We start from the raw sequence: 23,435 nt of genomic DNA on the forward strand, positions 1-23,435 counted from the left end.
CATTTTGCCGTGGTAGGGTTAACCTATGGCTCATCAGGGCTGGACACAATACAGATTGCACATATATAATTACATACTGCAGCACTTACATCAGTGCCAAACAACAAGAGCCCAACTGACTTTTTGCTGATTTTTTCATATATTGATAACTGAACTTTAAAAGTGTACGTGTGCTCCAAAAATATTGTTTAAGTTCTGTTCAATCTTTGATTGAGTTTAGGGAAGTAGGGTGTTCTCTTCCCATCTTTTGGGTGCACCAAACTGATTATGTGTGTGGATAAATTGAGTGTCAATAACTATATGAGCGCCTGTTCATCCCATACACCCAAAAGCTTTTATTTCTTTAGTTCTGTTAGAAATACGTGGGTTTAGACTATCTGTTAATGATTGCACCATTCTCATTTCCTGGAAACTTTGCTCTTTCTTTAAAATTTCTAAAAAATTATAGAAAGTAGGATGAGGTTTTCCAATTGCTTTATTGAAGGAGTTGTGCCATCCCTCTATGGCATTGTTTGTCTTTGCTCCTCTCTCTAAGCAGGTTGAGTAAAAGTTCCACCAGTCCACATGGAAACGTGGTCTTCTTCTGTGACCCGACCTGCTTAGATGGCCAATCCATGTGTCTTCAAAATTATTTAGTTCAGGTGCCAATTTTTCTTCATTTGCTGTCAAATACTCTGATTCAGTAATTGAGGTGTAGTACTCGACTACACTATCAGGAGGAACAAAGCAAAGCAAAGCAAAGGGCAGTTAGTTTTTTAAGTTCAAACTGTAGTTTACTGTCTGATATATAATCCTCAATTAAGGATGTTTTTTGAAGTTTGCGCTAATATGCCTGAGAAAAGTGAAAATAAAATCCTTTAATTTGGGTTTCTGGATATGTTTTTGTAATTGTATTAATCATAGAAAATTGAAAAAGTCAATTATTACTTTTCTAGGGCTTTTGTTAGATGTTTTTGATTTTATCACTGATAAAAATTCAGTGTATGTTGAGGATTGTTTATCAGGTAGTAAACTGTTTATTAAGGGAATTACTATATTGTTAATGTATGCGTTGACAGTGTATATTTGGTTGAATGGATGGGGCGTGCTTTTAAACGTTCCATCCATCATCCACATATATCACTGTTTTCTAACTGTACAAACTTTTGTGCTGTGCTGAATATTAATATTCTTTTTTGAGGGTTTTCGTTAGCATGCAGCAGGAAAGGTTCATTTGAAGAAGTAATCGAGAGTTCAGGTGAAATTATAATGTCAGAGTATGTTTGGGGTGTGACTCTTTGTGGGTTACTTGTCTGTTTTTGACGTTAGATAATTCTTCTCAAATTAGGTATTGTGGGCATACTATCTGCAACATATTTAGGTATTTGTTGTAATACCTTCCTGAAAAATGAACCACAGGGTTCATTGGACGTGGATGCAATATCAATAATTTCATTTGTTCTTTCGCAAACTTCAATCTCCATTGCAGAGGCAGTTTGGTTATGGCCTCTGCAATGGGTTGAGTAATATTGCACACACCTCCAATGAATTCTGGGCTCAGATAGTCTCTCCTTACAATAAACATACCCACTACAGTTCAGTAGTCTGTTCCCTCTTTTGCTTTGTAGGTATTTAGCTTCTTTGGATGGTGTTGCCATTTTTTTCCTGTAAAGAGAAGAAAAAAACACACTAATGTTATTTATTTTAAAATTAGTGATGGACCTGTTTAGCGGGAAAATGACAGTATGTTTATATAATTTTCACAGTTGACAATGTATGCATTTGCTATATTCTGTTATTGTTTTTCATTTGATTCATCTCTAATTTGTGTTGTATTTGGATATAAACAATCCTGCTTTATTGTGAGGAAGAAACATTAGTTAGTTATATAGGGAAGTAAATTAATTTTTCTTACCTTTCAATTAGATTTTGTAATGTTCTTTACTTTTGCAAAATTATCTGTTGTCTGTGTTTCTGAAAAAAATATTTTTTATAGAGTTATATTAGGTATTTGTATTTAATTAGTAAAGTTTACTAGTGCGATTAACATAGTTGTCTAGATTAGTTGGTTTGTGTTTTTGTTATCCTACCTTTAGAAAATAGTTTTGGTTGTTTATTCCTTTATTTAGTTTTTTGTAGTTTTTTTGTGGTCTGTAAAAGATGAAAGAAAAATAATGTTAGTGTTTGAATTGTTGTTTACATTAGATCTCTGAAATATAATAGCATTTCTTTGGTAAGGAGCAGTACTATTCTGTTTTAATATTATATAAAAACAACATTTTTCATGGTTATTCTTACATTTGTGCTTTTCTGTGAATATTTCATAATCAAGGATAATCAATGTATTTATCAGTTATATATTTTTTTGCAGAAGAGAACATATTATTTTCTGGAATATAATTTATGTACAGTTTCTAAATGATAATAATTTGTGATGTGTTAATTACCTTGCTTTTGTTTTGTTTTTTCGTATTTGAAAGTTTGAAAGCTTAAAGAGATAAATTCACAATGTTAACATTTTATTTTGATAATGTGTTTTGTGTTTTTTTTATATAGTTTGTTATATTTGAAAGAATTACCTTGGTATATGGTTTTGCTGCTGTACAGTGTATTTTGTTATTTCTTTGTTGTGATCTTTTTGACTTCTGTTGCTATAAAAAGAAAATTAGAGTAAGATTATTAGTTGTAACTTTTTTTTAATTTTGCATGTTTTCTGTAAAAAGCAGTTCTTGGAGTAAGAATATTTGTTTTAATCTAATCACTATCCAGTATTTATTTTTCTTACTTAGTTGTATTTGAGAGCATTACCTTGTAATATGAATTTTCTGTTGTGCAGTGTATTTTGCGATTTCTTTGTTGAGATGTTGTTTTCCATTGAGGATGTATTGTAGTAATCTGTTGATATAAAAAGAAAATTAGAGTGTGAAGAGGAGATTAAACATTTTAACATTATGCATTTTTTTTAATAGAAGCAGCTTTTGAAGTAAGATTATTTCTTTTAATCTCATCCCTATCCACCTTTTTTTTAGTTAAGCATATTTTAGTAGGTTTGGGAATGTAAATATAGTAGTATTATGTACAGTCTGGGATTCTAACATCTTTTGGAGTTGGAATATTTATTTTAACCTAAGCTCTATCCAGCACTTTCTATTAGGCAAGCATCTTTTGGAGTTGGAATAGTTACTTTAACCTACACACTATCCAACACTTTCTCTTAGGCAAGCATCTTTTGGAGTTGGAATAGTTATTTTAACCTAAACACTATTCAGCATTTTTTCTAAGATAAACACTTTTTTGAATAGGAATGGTAATTTTAACATACTACTATCCTGCATATTTTTACAAATAAGCACCTTTTGGAGCTGGAATAGTCATTTTAATCTAAGCACTATCCAGCACTTTCTATTAGGCAAGCATCTTTTGGAGTTGGAATAGTTATTTTAACCTACACACTGTCCAGCACTTTCTCTTAGGCATGTGTGTTTTGGAGTAGGAATAGTTGTTTTAACCTAAACACTATCCAGCATTTTCTCTGAGGCAAACACCCTTTGGAGTAAGAATAGCAATTTTAACATACTACTATCCTGCATAATTTTACAATCAAGCACCTCTTGAAGTTGGAATAGTAATTGTAATCTAAGCACTATCCAGCACTTTCTATTAGGCAAGCATTTTTTGGAGTTGGAATAGTGTTTTAAGATACACACTATCCAGCACTTTCTCTTAGGCAAGTGTGTTTTGGAGTTGGAATAGTTATTTTAACTTAAAGACTATCCAGCATTTTTTCTGAGGCAAACACCATTTTGAGTAGGAATAGTAATTTTAAGATACTACTATCCTGCATATTTTTACAATGGAGCACCTTTTGAAATTGTAATAGTCATTTTAACTTAAACACTATCTAGCATTTCGTTTTAGGCAAGCAAATTTTGGAGTAGAATTATTTATTTTAAATTAAATATTATACAGTATTTTCTGTGAGGCAAAACACTTTGGAGTAAGACTAGTAATTTTAATATATTATTCCCTGCAGTTTTTTTAAATCAAGTGTAAAAATTATTTAAACCGCAATATTAGTTTAACTTAGAATATTTTTTTTTAAAGTGAAGTATTATTATGTTTTTTGTTTGTAGTGTAGTTATTTTTGCATTATTTACTATAAAGCACATATTTTACATCTTGTTTTAAATGGAAGAAAAAAAAGATGTGGTGACTTACTTTTGTTATATATTTTAAAAAAAGTCTATTCAGTAAAGATGTTTGGAAGTTGTGAAGTTTTGAAACAAGCTGAAAAATGAATAACATGTTTGACTTTAGATTATTTGCGTTTAGAAAAATTGTTAAGTAGCTATATATTTATATAGTTTGGACTTACTTCGAGTTTTAGTTGGCTTTTTTTGACGAGTATCTTCTGGCAAGTGTAATCCCACGTGCAGTCTCTGGTAATCAGGCAACTACAATTTAAAAATGGTGGATGGCCCCTTTCATACGTTTAGTGGTCTGGAACACTTTTTGAAAGTAAAATATGTTTTGAGTTTAATATTTGTTTGTGTTTTTAGTGGTGAGTGACAATATTAAAAAATATATTGTTTTGTTAGTTTTCGTAACTTTTTATTTTACTTTGTTTTAACATCCGTTTTGGCTATTTCCGGGTCAAAGTAACTTGATTGAAAGAGTTGTAGGACTTGTTTTTCCCTATTTTTGAAACAGCACTTTTTTCGTTGTTGTTGGTATGAGTTGTTTATTAAACTGCATTTGTTATGTGTAAAATTACAATTTATTTTTACTGGTTTTATTTATATTATTAAATATATTTTTCATGTTTGTGCTTTTTTTTGTTAAAATATTAATTTTATTTAATTGTTAGTTAAATGCATGTTATGTTAAAAAGTCATTAAAAAAATTGTTTACATTAATTTTAGTTTTATGTTTCATTTATATGTGTATTATGCATTTTTGAAATGTTTTTTTTTAATTATGAAAAAGAAATACATGGAAAAGTACCCGAGTATTAATTTTGTTGTCCTGGTATTTTTGGGGGGATTTAGTGTAATTTTTTGTATCTTGTATTATAAATTTTTATGTGTTCAATTATTTATTTCAATAAATAGAAAAAAGTTTATTTAATGAAATAAGTAATATTTGTGCGAGTAATACTTTAAATATTTGAGTATTCATTTTTAATACTTGAGTATTAATTTAATATAATGGGTATGAACCCCTGTTCTTCCGGCATCCCGCTGCAGGAGTTTATTATATAAACAAAGAATATATATTGCCTTGTAAAAGTGTGCGTTATTTGCAGTATGCGTTGTTATGGATCTTTCAATTAAGTATACTAATTTTGCGTTGTAATGGCATTGTTGTAAAAACTTGCGATGTACTGGTACTTGCGTTGCAAAAGTTGCATTGTAAAAGCATGCGTTGTATTTGTTTGCTTTGTAACGTCATATATTCAAGAATGGGTAGTATTGTTTCCGATGGGTCAGTAGGTTCTAACCAACAGTTAAACTCACTTCTAATGGTTTCCCAAAAGGTTAGGCAAGTCGTATTGCTCGAATCACACATGTTGCAAAAGGAAACAATACTGCAATGCGTAATGATATTCTCTTATACTGTTCTCCATAAATTGCAAATGGTCCAACATGCAGCCGCTCGGCTTGTGTTGCGTTGGCCTCGCAGATCCTCAGCCTCAGCAGCACTTAAGCTGCTTCATTGGCTGCCCATAGGGAAAAGAATTCTGTTTAAAATCTTGATTATTACGTTCAGAGCCTTTTATCAACAGGGCCCAAAATATCTATGTAATGGCTTTAAGAGGTACCACCCCACCCGTTGCTTAAGATCTGCCAGCCAAAATCTGCTCACAATCCCTCGATTTAGGCTGGCTACAAAAGGTGGTAAATCACTCTTTGTTTTGGGCTCCAAGGCCTGGAATAAACTTCCATCCTATCTACGTTCACTCTCTCAAGAGTCACACTTTAGGAAAGCCCTGAAGACGTGGATTTTCACCCTGTCTGATGCAACGTGTTGGGAACTAGTGTAGTGTAGTGTGTGGTATAGTACTTAGGTCATTTCTTTCCCTCCAGCCCCTTCATCTAGGCTGGATAGAGCGCCAAGATACTCCTTGGAGTGAAAGCAGCGCTATAGAAGTGTCCTTTACATTACATTACATTACAACAGGGAAACAATGCCATACGTAGTGTCACAGTCATGTACTTGCAATTTAAGGAATAATGCAATGCGAATCACCATCAGCATGTCCTATAACAGGAAGAAACAAAGCAATGCGTCATGCTACAAGCCTGTATGGTGCAATAAAGAAATAATACACTGTGTCACGTTATACTCAGATACTGTGCACTAAAGAAATAATGCAATGCGCCACATTACAATCAGGTAATATGCAAGTGAAATAACGTAGTGCGTAGCGCAACCCGCATACAGTTTGTCAGGCACAAATGAGGTCAGGCATCACATGACAGTTCGATAGTTCGTTAGCAGCAAATAATGCAAAGTGTAATACGACAGTTATACGTGCTCCGTTAACAGTGCCCCCATTATGGATCAAATGATGACTCAAAAAGTACTGCTTCCCACTCCGGCCCCAGTACCACCCAGTCTTGGGTCAGCAAGGGCCGAGATCCGGGCTGAAGCAACGGCTCGTGCAGCTGACTGAAGTGGGAGGCCGGGAGAGTGTCCCTTCGGGCCCGCACACCACCCCAGGTGTTGATCCATGTTGCCTGGGGGGGCGCAATCCCACTCTCCTCCACGACGTCAACGACTTGGGCCTTGATCCAGAACTCCGTCACGGGTTGCAGCGGACTCGGGCCGGCAGCTAAGTTCTTCTGTGACTGCCAGTCCGGGCCGCTGCTGATCGACTTCGAGGGCCCCAATGACTTGGCCCTCACTCCGGCAGTCCGCACCAAGACCCGCCCTCAACACTGTGGAGACTTTACTTCAATTCGGGGCACACCTGAACCCGGCACTCCTCACCAGCACCTTCAGGTTGCACTTCGACAAGCACTATGGGCCTGATTCACAGAACTAACTTAAGACAAAATCCTAAACTTACCACCATTTTGGTATTCACAGATGGCATTTACTCATTTTGGTATTCACAGAAGGCACTTACACATTTTGGTATTCACAGAAGGCACTCACTCATCAATGAGTAAGCGCCTTCTGTGAATACCAAAATGAGTAAATGACTTCTGTGAATACCAAAATCAGTAAGTGCCTTCGGTAAATACCAAAATGGTAGTACATTTTGGATTTTGTCTTAAATTAGTTCTGTGAATTGGGCCCACCATGCGTTCGAGACTCCCTTCTTCTTTGGTGATCCGGCACTCTCACCAACGCTCCGTTTGCAACTCAACACGCACCCTGCATTTTTGAGCCTCTCCTCTTCTCCGTTGGTGCACATGATGTCCAGGCGCTCTTCACCAACGACCTGGCTGCACCACGACAGGCACCTCTTTCTCCCGGTGCATACGATGTCCAGGCGCTCTTCCCTAATGCCCTGGTTGCACAACGACATACACTCTTGCACGTCAGAGACTCACTTTTTCTTTTGGTGCTTAGGAGGCCCCGGCGCTCTTCAGCAACACACGGGCTGCACCACGGCACGCACCCAGGGATGTCCAAGACTCACTTCCTCCGTTGGTGCACACGATGTCCAGGCGCTCTTCACCAACATCCAGGCTGCATCAAGACAAGCATCCAGCGCTTCCGAGACTCACTTCCTCTGTTGGTGCACACGATGGCCAGGCGCTCCTTACCAATGCCCTGTCCTGGCTGCACCACGACATGCCCTCTTGCACGTTGGAGACTCACTTCTTCTTCTGGTACCTACGAGGCCCGGCGCTCTTCACCAACACCTGGGCTGCACCACGACACGCACCCAGCGCGTCAGAGACTCAAGTCCTCTGTTGGTGCACACGATGTCCAGGCGCTCCTCACCAATGCCCTGGCTGCACCACAACATGTACACTGTGCATCCTAGTTTTGCTCCTTCTTTTGGGGGCACACGAGGCCCAGGCGCTCTTCACCAACCCCCATGCTACACCACGACAAGCACCCAGCATGTCCTACACGCATTTCCTCTGTTGGTGCACATGATGTCCAGGCACTCCTCACCAATGCCCTGGCTACACCACGACACGCACACTGCGTGTCAAAATCTTGCTCCTTCATTTGGTGCACACAAGGCCCAGACGCTCTTCACTAACACCCAGGTTGCACCACGACATGCACCCAGCACGTCCGAGACTCACTACCTCCCTTGGTGCACACGATATCCAGGCGCTCCTCACCAACGCCCTGGCTGCACCATGACAAGCACACTGCGTGTCCAAGTCTTGCTTCTTCCATTGGTGCACACGAGGCCCAGGCACTCTTCACCTACACCCGGGCTGCACCATGACACGCACCCACCGTGTCCGAGTTTCCCTTGAATCTCCAGGTGCCCAAGATCACAGGGCATGACTTGCGAAGTTCTCAGGCTAGACAGAGCACACGCACCCACGGCGTATCTGAGAGTCTTCTCTGGAAACTTTTATATTTCTTTGTTTCCAAAACAGGGAGCCAGCTCACCTCGGGTCCTTGGGGTTTCAAGACACAGCACAAAGCACAGTCTTCTTCAAGCAGGGGGACCAAGCACAGTCCCAACAGCCTCTTCCTTAGCTAGAACAGCAAAGTGTAGGCCAGCCCCAGATCACGAAGCAAGGATTGGTCAATCCACAGCAGTCTCTTCAGTTGCTTCTTCTTTAGTAGAGGTTCCTCTTGACCACAGAATGGGTCCAAGACTTTTTAGTCTCAATCCATATCCGTTTCATTCCAACATTCAGGGGCTTCAGCTCTCATAGTTATACCCCTTAATGACTTCGAAGTTTGTATGTGCTCAGGGTTCCTTGACCCCTCCCTAAATCAGTTCTGGGTATCTCCCTCCCAGTGTCATGTCTCTCCCTTTGATACTGGGGGTCTGGATCCTTAATCACTCAGCAGGAGATGGGTCAATTGGTTTATAGCACCAGCCCAGGCCTTTTCATCTCCAGGGCTTCTCCTCCCCCTACTCTCCAGATGCAAGGCAGCCTGGTGCCATCTCAGCCCCTTCCTGGGTCAATACCTCTCCCAGTTCATCTCACCTTTCAGTTCCAGACAGACAATCCACATTTCAGAGACACACAGAAATGCTCAGAGCACACAACTCAGCCACTTTCTAAAAGAGTGGTTTATAAACACACAGTGACAAAACCACCTTCACAGAAAGATGCATTATGACACTGTGAGTCCGCACATACCAACCTTCACCTTTCCATTATGAACTGACGGGAAACTAGGCTAACAAACACAACACCCAGCCTCCCCATTCTGTCCTATGGGCGGAATGGCGTTTCAGCATTGAAAAACGAAATGGAGAGTTCTTCACTGTCAATACATAACACAGTTTATGTTATGCATTTTACCTGCACTGCACCCTGCCCAGGGGTTATCTGGTACCTACCACAGGGGTGCCCCATGTGTTTGTATGTATGTGTATGTAAAGGGGAAAGTCAGGCCTGGCAAGTGGTTGCACTTGTCAGGACTACATGCTAACTTAGCATTCTGTGTGCAGGCCCTACACTGAAGGCCGGAGTTCCCTTCCCTGCACGCCCTTGCACACACAGTACACATCAGTAGGGACTTTTACTAGTAAGGCAACATATCAATCATGGCCAACCAAACACCATTACATTTTACATAGGGAACTCCTGTACTTTGACACTGATCAGCAGTGGCAAAGTACCCAAATCATCTAAATTGGCATCTCTAGGTCAGGAAAACAGTCTAGGGCAGTGGTTCCCAAACTTTTTCGACCTGCGGCTCCCTTGACCTGTTGGCCACGGCTCCCTAATATTTCACTTTTGTTTGGCGGGTAGTAGGGATGTAAGCCCGGCCTCTGCAGTACTTCCATTTTTCTTCCTGAAAATAATTGGTATGAAGCCAATGAAGGTATTATAATCATAGGTGAAATCCTATCCTATCAACTGCAGAGCCCCATGCAGTGTCAACGACTGATTGGAGGGATACGGAGATCTCAAAGAAGTAAATTGTTACATCATTGCCGTGTAGAGCTCTTTAAAGAGGTGTATCTTTAGCTCATTCGTGAGCAGGGTTTGTGAGGCCCGATAGAAAGAGGAATGTTGTTACAGAATGGTGTCCAATCTGTGTGCCGCAGCACCCAGGTGGGCCATCAAAACTAGCAACGGCTCGTGCAGCTGACTGAAGTGGGAGGCCGGGAGAGTGTCCCTTCGGGCCCGCACACCACCCCAGGTGTTGATCCATGTTGCCTGGGGGGGCGCAATCCCACTCTCCTCCACGACGTCAACGACTTGGGCCTTGATCCACAGATTCACAGAACTAACTTAAGACAAAATCCTAAACTTACCACCATTTTGGTATTCACAGATGGCATTTACTCATTTTGGTATTCACAGAAGGCACTTACACATTTTGGTATTCACAGAAGGCACTCACTCATCAATGAGTAAGCGCCTTCTGTGAATACCAAAATGAGTAAATGACTTCTGTGAATACCAAAATCAGTAAGTGCCTTCGGTAAATACCAAAATGGTAGTACATTTTGGATTTTGTCTTAAATTAGTTCTGTGAATTGGGCCCACCATGCGTTCGAGACTCCCTTCTTCTTTGGTGATCCGGCACTCTCACCAACGCTCCGTTTGCAACTCAACACGCACCCTGCATTTTTGAGCCTCTCCTCTTCTCCGTTGGTGCACATGATGTCCAGGCGCTCTTCACCAACGACCTGGCTGCACCACGACAGGCACCTCGTTCTCCCGGTGCATACGATGTCCAGGCGCTCTTCCCTAATGCCCTGGTTGCACAACGACATACACTCTTGCACGTCAGAGACTCACTTTTTCTTTTGGTGCTTAGGAGGCCCCGGCGCTCTTCAGCAACACACGGGCTGCACCACGGCACGCACCCAGGGATGTCCAAGACTCACTTCCTCCGTTGGTGCACACGATGTCCAGGCGCTCTTCACCAACATCCAGGCTGCATCAAGACAAGCCTCCAGCGCTTCCGAGACTCACTTCCTCTGTTGGTGCACACGATGGCCAGGCGCTCCTTACCAATGCCCTGTCCTGGCTGCACCACGACATGCCCTCTTGCACGTTGGAGACTCACTTCTTCTTCTGGTACCTACGAGGCCCGGCGCTCTTCACCAACACCTGGGCTGCACCACGACACGCACCCAGCGCGTCAGAGACTCAAGTCCTCTGTTGGTGCACACGATGTCCAGGCGCTCCTCACCAATGCCCTGGCTGCACCACAACACGTACACTGTGCATCCTAGTTTTGCTCCTTCTTTTGGGGGCACACGAGGCCCAGGCGCTCTTCACCAACCCCCATGCTACACCACGACAAGCACCCAGCATGTCCTACACGCATTTCCTCTGTTGGTGCACATGATGTCCAGGCACTCCTCACCAATGCCCTGGCTACACCACGACACGCACACTGCGTGTCAAAATCTTGCTCCTTCATTTGGTGCACACAAGGCCCAGGCGCTCTTCACTAACACCCAGGTTGCACCACGACATGCACCCAGCACGTCCGAGACTCACTACCTCCCTTGGTGCACACGATATCCAGGCGCTCCTCACCAACGCCCTGGCTGCACCATGACAAGCACACTGCGTGTCCAAGTCTTGCTTCTTCCATTGGTGCACACGAGGCCCAGGCACTCTTCACCTACACCCGGGCTGCACCATGACACGCACCCACCGTGTCCGAGTTTCCCTTGAATCTCCAGGTGCCCAAGATCACAGGGCATGACTTGCGAAGTTCTCAGGCTAGACAGAGCACACGCACCCACGGCGTATCTGAGAGTCTTCTCTGGAAACTTTTATATTCCTTTGTTTCCAAAACAGGGAGCCAGCTCACCTCGGGTCCTTGGGGTTTCAAGACACAGCACAAAGCACAGTCTTCTTCAAGCAGGGGGACCAAGCACAGTCCCAACAGCCTCTTCCTTAGCTAGAACAGCAAAGTGTAGGCCAGCCCCAGATCACGAAGCAAGGATTGGTCAATCCACAGCAGTCTCTTCAGTTGCTTCTTCTTTAGTAGAGGTTCCTCTTGACCACAGAATGGGTCCAAGACTTTTTAGTCTCAATCCATATCCGTTTCATTCCAACATTCAGGGGCTTCAGCTCTCATAGTTATACCCCTTAATGACTTCGAAGTTTGTATGTGCTCAGGGTTCCTTGACCCCTCCCTAAATCAGTTCTGGGTATCTCCCTCCCAGTGTCACGTCTCTCCCTTTGATACTGGGGGTCTGGATCCTTAATCACTCAGCAGGAGATGGGTCAATTGGTTTATAGCACCAGCCCAGGCCTTTTCATCTCCAGGGCTTCTCCTCCCCCTACTCTCCGGATGCAAGGCAGCCTGGTGCCATCTCAGCCCCTTCCTGGGTCAATACCTCTCCCAGTTCCTCTCACCTTTCAGTTCCAGACAGACAATCCACATTTCAGAGACACACAGAAATGCTCAGAGCACAAAACTCAGCCACTTTCTAAAAGAGTGGTTTATAAACACACAGTGACAAAACCACCTTCACAGAAAGATGCATTATGACACTGTGAGTCCGCACATACCAACCTTCACCTTTCCATTATAACTGACGGGACACTAGGCTAACAAACACAACACCCAGCCTCCCCATTCTGTCCTATGGGCAGAATGGCGTTTCAGCATTGAAAAACGAAATGGAGAGTTCTTCACTGTCAATACATAACACAGTTTATGTTATGCATTTTACCTGCACTGCACCCTGCCCAGGGGTTATCTGGTACCTACCACAGGGGTGCCCCATGTGTATGTTAATGGGAAAGTCAGGCCTGACAAGTGGTTGCACTTGTCAGGACTACATGCTAACTTAGCATTCTGTGTGCAGGCCCTACACTGAAGGCCGGAGTTCCCTTCCCTGCACGCCCTTGCACACACAGTACACATCAGTAGGGACTTTTACTAGTAAGGCAACATACCAATCATGGCCAACCAAACACCATTACATTTTACATAGGGAACTCCTGTACTTTGACACTGATCAGCAGTGGCAAAGTACCCAAATCATCTAAATTGGCATCTCTAGGTCAGGAAAACAGTCTAGGGCAGTGGTTCCCAAACTTTTTCGACCTGCGGCTCCCTTGACCTGTTGGCCACGGCTCCCTAATATTTCACTTTTGTTTGGCGGGTAGTAGGGATGTAAGCCCGGCCTCTGCAGTACTTCCATTTTTCTTCCTGAAAATAATTGGTATGAAGCCAATGAAGGTATTATAATCATAGGTGAAATCCTATCCTATCAACTGCAGAGCCCCATGCAGTGTCAACGACTGATTGGAGGGATATGGAGATCTCAAAGAAGTAAATTGTTACATCATTGCCGTGTAGAGCTCTTTAAAGAGGTGTATCTTTAGCTCATTCGTGAGCAGGGTTTGTGAGGCCCGATAGAAAGAGGAATGTTGTTACAGAATGGTGTCCAATCTGTGTGCCGCAGCACCCAGGTGGGCCATCAAAACTAGCCAGGGGCGACACGCACGAAGGGTATCAGTAGAGGACATGAAGCGTGCAAATAAGTATCACTCTGTGTTTGCCTCCTACTCTTGTGTGATGCTTCTGGCTTTCTGTAGCTCATGTGCATGTCTCCTTCCATGAGAACTATGTATATTATCACAGTATGCACCTGCCAATGCCCTCAGCTGCATGACAAATCTGTGTGCCTTTAGTTTCTTTCAAAGAAAGATTTGTAGCTGATAACTATCTCTAAAACTGACCAACTAATAAAGAAGCAGAAAAGCATCTCAAGCAAACAAGAAACAGGGTCTAATCCACTCTAGGCATTTCGTTTCTCTGAAGGACTTGTCTGTTCCTGGTTCTGTGTCTTCTTGTGTGAGGACTAAAGAGATTGGTACATGACTTGTGGCATATCTCTGTGCTTGTTACATGACTGCTGTGGCATCTTTCTCTTCTTGTTGCATGATTGCTGTAGCAACTCTCAGTTCTTGTCCCAAGATTGTATTGGCATGTGCATCACCTCTGTGGTTGCAACGTCTGCTGTGGCATATTGTTGGCCTCATGTACAGTGGGTTCCTGGATCACCTTGTTTTGTTCTTGAAGTATAAACACATTTGTAGTCGTTCTTCTCAATGTCATGTTGCTCTTTTGCCCACATGGATCACAGTTTGTGTGTGATTGGGGGAATTACATATATTATGGATTTATTTGTGTCCCTTATGGGCTGAGCCGCAGGGTGCCAGCGACCTTCTCCACAGTCCATCCTCTCAACAGCAGCGATAGTGCGCTCCATGGGGTCTGGTCTGCTGCCCACAATGCAAAGCTAATTGAGCACTGAGCAGTAATTGTGAAAAACTCTGTTGTTGAATCTAATTCTGTGGTAGGAGCAGTGTAACCCCTCACATCCCAGTCTTTGCCTGCACAATACTCAATAATACTTTTTATCCTGATGATGAAAGTCTGAGCGCACACTCTCGGCTCTGACTTTATGTCCATACAGGAGCGTGTCAAAGAGTGATCCCTCTATTAAATGTTTTCAATGAACACAGCCGCAGCTCACATCTTTTCTGCAGATTGACATCCTTCAAAAAATGCACCAGTCACAAATTGTAATGGTATTTGGATTGCTGCAGCCCCTGAATAAATGGCATCATTTTACAGGTCTTTTCCACTGGCTATACCAGAGAGCATATTTACCCTTGCTGGAGATGAAAGCAAGAAGGCATTATTTATTGAAGTGTCACAAGTTCATGCCAGAGCCCATCTGCACTCCCGTTTCCCTCGGAGGTCAAAGTGCAGCTGGGCAGGTATTTTCATAGTGTTTTCTTTATATTACTCTTCCCTTTGCAAGGCAATGTTGCCTGTGCCTGTTCGGTCCCTCATAGTTTAACGTGATTTGAAAAATAATTGAGCAGTCTCAGAACTTCCCTAAAGAAATGCCTAAACAAGTTCGGGCAGTGTCTTTCTCTTAATACACTACTACACATTCGGTTTAAAAATACAGATAGTGATGGGTAATGTTACACCCTGCTGGGGTTCCCAAGTTGTGTGTTTGGTGCGCGGCGCCCCAGGCAAGTTTTGATGGCGCACTTGGGTGCCAAGGCGCACAGATTGGGAAACACTGGTCTAGGGGGAAATCAAAAAGTTTAGGGAACTTTAACGAAAAAGGCCAAGTCCTACAGTGGCACAACCAGTAATGTAGGCCCACTAGTAGCATTTGATTTACATCCCTGGCAACTTCAATGCACTTTGCTAGGGATTTACAAGTAATTCAAATATGCCAATCAGGCAGAATCAATTGTAACAACAATTTACACAGGGAGCACTTGTACTTTGACCCTGATTGATCAGCTGTGGCCAAGTGACAAAAGAATCTAAGCTAGCAAAAACTGAATCCATTACAGCATCAAAAATACAGGAGGTAGAGGCAAAAAGTCAGGGGAAAATACGCCAAGGATGCCAAGTCTAACAAGGATACGCATTCTTGGAAATGAATCTTCCAATTTCAGTGGTACGCCTATCAAAAGGATTTCTGCTAAGGGAAGGTGTGAGGACTGTGATCCCTGAATATGCAACTTTTAAAGAGGGGCACGATATCCCTCTTAAATGGCGTCCTGTTTTGGGATTGAAAGACTCCTGGCCAGCTATTTTAGCTTTCACTCTCTTTGTTGTGTACAAGGTCAGTGGTATGACGAACTAAAAACAGGCAGATGCTCAGTATACGCTGCATTTCAATTTTGGAAATGAACGCTAAACCCAAAATGCGCAACTCAGCTCAGTAAAAGTTTGCTACCATCAAAGTACAACATAATACATGGGGAGAGGTGAAGGTGCGCTATCGCACACCCACTGCAAAAATGAAGGAAAACACATTGAAGTACAATGGCCAACAGTATGAGCAGGCCAATTGTGGTCCATACAAGACAATTAAGAAATAAGTCCTGAACAAAACTGCTTGGCATCACAGGGGGATCTATCTTGATTCTACAGTGCCAATCAGATTGGATGAGGATTTATGTGGGAAGAAACATATTACCTTAAGATATGTTTCATTTGTCTGGATCTGTCTTGTCCAGTTAGTTATTTTTTATACAACAACTCCCTCTGAATGAGGTTGAGCCTGCCCTCATAGCACCAACTTACCAGGGCGGGATGAGGTCATCAGTGATGAAGCATGCCACAACCTTCTCATCCAATCTGACTGGCAGTCTAACAACAAGATAAATCCCCTTGTGATCCAAAGTGGGTTTTTTTCAGGACTTATTTCTTAATTGTCTTGGTAGGGACCGAAATTGGCCTACTGTTGGCTATCAACCTTCGATGTGTTTACCATCAAGGTACTCACATCACCAACCACATTTAATTAGCAGAATGTATGCTGTCATTTGAACATGAGCAATTAAAGTTTCACCTTTCTGACAGGTAATCTCTCTGATGATTGGAGGCCACCATGATAGGTCACTCCCGCAACTGTGTGTTCTTTGACCAGTTAGAATAAAACCAGATGGACATGTCAACTGGATGCTTTCACCAATCTTGTAATTTGTCTTATAAGGTGAGATTGACACAGCTTCTGATACTGATGGTTTACTGCATACGGTTACTAAAAGAAAACAAATCCACACACATCAGTCTGAAGTTATCCAATCCTTAATTTATGCATAGTTTTAATGAGTTATGGCTTTATGCTAGTTCACAAGCATTTTAGTTGTCACCTAAATTAAGCAAGTGTAGCTCATGCATCAGTAAATCATAAACATTTCTGTATTCAAACATAAACAGCAGATTTACTCCCACTCAGGATTAACTTCTCTATTGTGCTACTCATATAGGAAAAGGGCTAGGAAAAAAACACACATTAACATTAAGTATGTATCCTCTAGTCCTATCCTACACGTGGCTTCTGAAGTATTAATTTCTTTGTGCACTTCACTTTACAATGTGAACTGCAAATTAGCTGTTACTAACACTGGAGCAAGGGCATTTGACATTTTCTGAAGAACATGAAGTCTACTACTTGGTGAGTGTTTTCATAACTTGCATTGCATTTCATTGACGACTCCTGTGACACTCCTTTTTTTGTTTACATGCCCTGTATTCCTACCTCCTCTCACCTTCTCACATCCATGAGTAAGTTAACTAAGATTTGAATAAATCAGGCTTAAACAACTTAGAGCTTTTTCTTTACATATGCATAACATAAGTAAAAGCTCTGGAATTGGAAGAACTTAAATATTTTTGAGTGAATGGTGACGCGTGTTGCTGGTACACCACTAATGATTCTTTACTGAGTAGTCTGTGGATTTTCCTGGATTGATCCTTCACTACTTCCGGGTTGACCCTGTAGAACTGTTATAGAGATGTTTATGGACTTCCTTGGGCTGCACCTTCAGCACTTTTGGATGAACCTTGGTCAGGGACTCTTAGGTAATAATCTTACTCTCTCCACACCAGTCACATTATACCACACCACTCTCCTTTCAAACATACGCAGCCACAAATAAGTGCTTCAGACGGAGCATCATAATGCCACAATTGTCGCAGCTAACATGCTATAGAAAAGGGACATAGCATAAATTCATGTTTTGTTAGTGTGAATATTACTTTTGCTAGCTGGTTAAGTCCTCTTAGTGACATGACGAACACAACAGTTAAGGAACTTTTGAAGAAGTTCACAAATATGCTATACTCACACCTGTGCTTAATTTTCAGGTTTTGATAATAATATAAACTTTAATTACTTGCATGTTTATGATACATTTGCATAAATTGCTCACTCAAGTGCTGATGAGGGATTTTCAGACATTTTGTCTAGCGCATCCCACATTGCTTATAATGCACCAAAATACCCAACCACCAGTCAAGTGCTTCAAATAGAGTGCCATTTATGCCCTATAACAAAGGGAAAACAACTTAAAGCATGACAGACATTTTTCATGCATGATTGACCTTTCTGCTTTAGGTACCTAGTTAATGGATCATTGAGACATGACAGACTCAACGGTTAAGAAAAATCTGAGTAACTTACTTCACACATAGGTTATTCCCACATCTGTGCCTATATGTTTTCATAACTATTTACATTCTGATTTGCTCATGTTTAAGATACACAGAATATGATTTGCTCACTCAAATGTCTATGAAATCAAAAATACTTTAGCAATCAACCCTTCTGCAAACCTTGACAATGAAACCAGTTCACGTCGAAGTACAAATGTAAAAATGTTTTACTTTCTCCTCTAATTATACAGCTGTAGAAAAAGAATCCTATTAAGAAATTCTAATAAACATGACCTGGCGGACAATACCCGCAAATCACGGTCCTTGACTATCCAGCTCCCGTCCTGTCTTCTCCTTCCCCACCTTCTGTAAGCAGGGCCGAGAATAAGACTGATTCCGGAGCAGCAACAAGCAATTTTAAAAGTGGTGCTAGCCCCAGAGCAATATCACCGCTTCACTAGGCCGGAAGGGAGATTCTCAAGGGAGGGAAATCCCTTGAAGTTCTCCAAGCGAGTGATGCGACCCAGGCATAAGCAGGGGTCTGAGGGATTGTACTGGATAAGTTGTGGGAGCCCCATTGTGGCTGGATGGACTCTAACTGGTCTCCGTTCATCCACTTATTTTTAATGCTCCTCAATGCATGCTTCATGGAGTGGATGCCTTTTTAGGTCGAGCCTAGCGCAGCGCACATGCGCTGCCCTGGTGAGACTTATAGTAAGGGGGCTTCAATAAGCTCACCACACGCTCGTGCATGTGCCCTATTGCTTGCGGTTACCCGCACAGACACCATCTATTTTGAATTATTGTGCCCAGACGTGTGCGTGATAATGCAAAACAGATGGTCCCTGCAGAGAAGAGAGTGATGAGGAAATTAGTTTGAGCAATAATGCTCCCTGCCTCTCCCCTGTACACCGAGCCATTCACCCCTTCACTCCCCCAGCAGTGCCCTCTTCCTCCCTCCTACCGGCTCTACCCCAAAGACGTGTCCATGCAAGGAGTGGTGTAGTGCAAAAAGCAGACTGAACGTTCTAGCTCCCTCTTCACCAGGGCCTTCTGTTCTCCTACCCCCAGGTCTTCCCTCCCTTCATTGGGGCTGTACCTTCATGACTTTTCCGTCAGGGGAGGAGAGGAGTGTATGTAGTTCTGCTCCATGCCCCCGTCGGTGCCCCTCCTCCCTCAGTTCTGCACTGCCTTCCTTCCCATGAGCTCCACCGCCGAGCCGCGTCCCTGCAAGGAAGGATTTAGTGCAGGAGCAAACCGAGCATTACAGATTCCCGCCCTCCCCCATCCTTTCAATGGCCCGCTCCGGGATACAGCGGCAGCTATATTTCAATCTGCCCATCAATTAAGGATGGTAACAAATAAGAGGCAATACAGTGTGCTCTGGTTGCAGCAGCACCAATAGCCCACTCCGTCCAGGCTGTGCCTGGCCAGGAGAGCTGTGCTTTGTTGGAGTGTAATGCGGCTAAACATTTTTTGTCTCACCACTGGAGAAACTGAAACTGGAGCTGTGTTCGCATTGATTGGAACGGGTTGGCAGGCGCTTCATTATTAATACATGCTGACTGCAAGCGAAAGGTCACCCAGGTGTTCCTCGGAGGGGATTACTGCATCCTGAAAGGGCGCGTCAGGCTCGGTGAAGTAGCGGCTTGTATTGTCTTGTTACCATGATAAGCTGGATACTAGCTGGGTATATTTCTGGGATCATTAGTGTAGAGTTGCCGCTCTAGTGGTTCACGCTACGTAACGACGTAGCGTGAGCAGCGGCCATTTTAGATTTGCGCGGCCCGGAGCGCGAATCAGTTGAGCGCCGGAGCTGTGCACAGGCAGCACGCTCGGCGCTCTGTGTGCCTTGTTGAATTAATCAATAAATAAGATTTCACCCCAACTAAGGCATCTGTCTTTATTAGAAAAGGCATCTTTACAATGGCGACGAGGATGGGATGGAGATGAAAATGGAGGCCCACAGGAAATAAAGGAAACTAAAGAAGAAACACGAACCCTGGCCATCTCTCCACAATGATACCATAGGACAGAGGGCCTACTCGTCGGGCAGCACTGCCGGCGAAGAGGGGAGACACACAGAGCGTGGCAGAAGCGGCTGAACCCTGTTCCAACAAGCATTGGTCGACGTAGAGAGGTACGAGGGGCACCAATGAGGCTCGCCACGTGCTAGAAGGGCAGCAGGGTGGCACAGGGAACAGTCCTGCAAGAGAACCAGGCCGGATAGTAGCTCTGGCGGATCCAGGGGCCGCAGGGAGTGGTGAAGAGGGAGACACCCAGCCCAGACCAGGCAAAGGAGAGGAGAACAGCGCGCCAGGCAGCCCCAAAACCTAGAGTGTTGCGCCACAATGGCAGGAAGCCATGTGCACTCAATCATCCTCGGCGGCGGCGCCGGTTCCCTTCCTGCCAAAGCCGGGGGGAGCCCCTAATGAAGTGGAAGGACTGGAAGGATTACATCACAAATTACATTGAAGTCCTGGAGGATGAGAACGAAGAAGCCTTCACAAGTGTCAGAAAAAGAAGAATCTTACTACACAACTTGGGCCCGGAGGGAATCAGAGTGTTCAAGAACCTGGTACCCAAGCAGAGACAAACAAGTGACGACGATGTGTATGCGCATGCCCTAGAAGAGCTCGATGAACATTACCGACCGGCGGTTTGCGTGTCGATAGACCGATTCAATTTCCAACAGCGGAAGCAAGAGCAGGGCGAATCTATCGATGAATATGTAGCGGCATTAAAAAAGTTGGCGTCCACGTGTCAGTTCGGCGGACTCCATGATGATTTCATCAAAGACCAAATAGTGATGCATACCACAATTAAATCAGTACAGGACAAGCTATGGTCATGCAGGGACACCACGTTGAAAGAGGCAATCGCTATGGTGAAGAAGGTGGAATTAGCACGGAGATGTGCGGACGCGGCCAAAAGAGAAATGGCGGCAAAGCCCATGGTCAACAGAATAGAGGACGAGCAAAAAGGCGGGAGCAGGAACACGGGCTCGACCTACAAAGGACCCAACAAATGGCAAGGAAGGCCAGGACCGCCGGGGAGTCAAACGAAAGGAAGTAAGACCTCATGCTACCGGTGCGGCAGTTGGGCCCATGAGGCAAATGACAAAAGGTGCCCGGCCTTCCGGGCTAAGTGCATATTCTGCGGAGTGATGGGACATGTCGGAGAAAAATGGCCCCAACACGGTGAAATTCGTCAATGGAGACCAGGAAGAGGGGGAAGGAAGAAGCCAAGTGGAAGAGGACGAAGTACTATGCATTGAGGAACAAGTCCTCAGTGTAGGTGCCAGGAGATCGAACAAACCCGTGCTGGACATGTTGATAGGTGGCGTGATGATAAGCATCGTGGCGGACTCAGGTTCACCGTACACTTTAGTACAAAGAGCAGTATGGACAGAGAAATTCATACCCCACTTAGGCCCACATCTGGAACCACCGGACATCAGACTAGTCACATACCTGGGAAACCACATGCCCATTGCAGGCTAGCGACCTCTGACATTCGAATTTAGAGGACGCAGTGCAGATTGCAAACTATATGTGACGGAGAAAGGCCCATCGGTGTTGGGCTGGATGGACCAAGGAGACCTGGGTATCAAGCTGGACCCAGGCGGAGCAGTACAGGTACTATTGACGGAACCTGAAACATGCCCAGACATGGAGAAATGGAAAAGAGACTTCCCCAAAGTATTCGGTGGAAGAGTCGGGAAATTGGAGAAGTTTTCGCACAAGATCATCCTCAAGATGGATGCCACACCAGTGTCATATAAAGTGAGGAATGTACCGATAGCTGTGAGGGAGGTGGTACAGCAAGAGCTGTGCAACTTGGAAACAAACGGCATTATTGAACCCATCACATGTGCGGAGTGGCTTGCCCCCTTGGTGGTAGTGATGAAACCAAACGGCAAGGTCCGGCTGTGCGTGGACCTGCGCAAACTTAACAAAAACATTGTTGTGGATAAGTTCCCGCTGCCCCGCATCGAGGAGATGCTGGCGAAGACCAAAGGAAAGAAATGGTACTCCACCATCGACTTGACATTTTGGTCATGGGAGGTGATCAATGGGACCATGATGCCAAGTTGACCAAGGTACTGAGGCTGCTGGAAGACAAGGGGCTGACTGCTGAGTGGGAGAAATGCCACTTAGGCATGGCATCTGTCACCTACCTGGGGCACGAAATTGGTGAATGAGGGATCACGCCGAAGAGGGAGAACGTAAGAGCAATATGTGATGCTCCGCCGCCTGCTAGCAAAGAGGAAGTCAGGTCATTCCTAGGCATGGCCGAGTATTATATCAAATTCATACAGCATTTCGCTTCCAAAACCCATCACATGCGGATGTTGACAAGAGAGAAAACGGCGTTTGCATTGACTGTAGAAATTCAGAGGGAGTTTGAGGGCATCAAGAAGGATGTGACCCATGCCATACCCCTCCGAGGGTACGATCCACAGGGGCGGACAGTGGTAACAACAGACGCCAGCGACAAAGGACTCGGCGCGGTCCTTATGCAAGACAGAGGTGGAGGAGTGATGGAGACCCTCAGTTTTGCATCCAGGGCCCTGACAGACACTGAGAAGAAGTTCAGTGTTATTGAAAAAGAGATGCTGGCAGTGGTTTGGGCTTTGGGAAGATTTCGCCAGTTCCTATGGGGCACAAGATTCCAGTTAAGAACAGACCACAAGCCATTGGTGCGGGTCCTCACGTCAAGTGGGCATGCGAGTGCCACCCCGAGAATAGCGAAAATGACTCTAAAACTGCTGGAGTATCGCTATGATGTAGAGTACATCCCGGGCAGCAGAAACAAAGTCGCTGACTATTTAAGCAGGGCAGCAGCTATGGAGTTGGCGGAAGAAGAGAAGGAAGAAGGGGATGAAATGGTGGCATTGATGGAGGATCCGGAGAAGGAAATAAGCAACCAAGAATGGAAGGAGGCATATCAGGCAGACAAGAGCCTCCAAGAGGTGAAAGGGTACATCACCGGAGGATGGCCGGAAAAGAGACATCTGAGCGGAGACATGAGGAAGTACTTTGAAGTGAAAGAGGAGCTCTCACTTGGCGACAAGGGAGTCTTTATGTACTGAGGGGACAAAGTGGTACCCCCAGGAGGACTCGTCTCCAGACTATTAACAATTCTACATGAAGGCCATTTAGGAATCGGGAAGACCAAACTGAGAGCCAAACAGGGTTACTGGTGGCCAGGCATGGACACGCAAACAGAACGACACGTAAGAGAGTGTAACCAATGCCAACAAGCTGATAAGTATATATAATATATATAATAGAAAAACAGAGGTTCAGGGTTGGCCTGAGAAGGTCCAGTCGCATAAAGCTTAATTTGTTAATTGAGCAAATCAATTCATGGAGCACGTT

The 23,435-nt window shown here is 43.8% G+C and overlaps 1 protein-coding gene across 2 annotated transcripts in view; it reads right to left on the minus strand.

Moving 5' to 3' along the window:
- LOC144818001 (complement component C6-like) overlaps nucleotides 1–23,435 on the minus strand; it is a 909,016-nt gene that overhangs the window by 104,603 nt on the left and 780,978 nt on the right. The window contains exon 15 of one of the 2 annotated variants that reach the window (XM_078675006.1): nucleotides 16,463–16,654. The exons of the other annotated variant lie outside the window; for it this stretch is intronic. Coding sequence (XP_078531132.1) covers nucleotides 16,463–16,654 — 192 coding nt within the window. The remainder of the gene's footprint in view (nucleotides 1–16,462; nucleotides 16,655–23,435) is intronic. 2 annotated transcript variants of the gene reach the window in all.

Source organism: Lissotriton helveticus, chromosome 2_1 (genome assembly GCF_964261635.1).
Source record: "Lissotriton helveticus chromosome 2_1, aLisHel1.1, whole genome shotgun sequence".
NCBI classification, from domain to species: Eukaryota; Metazoa; Chordata; class Amphibia; order Caudata; family Salamandridae; genus Lissotriton; species Lissotriton helveticus.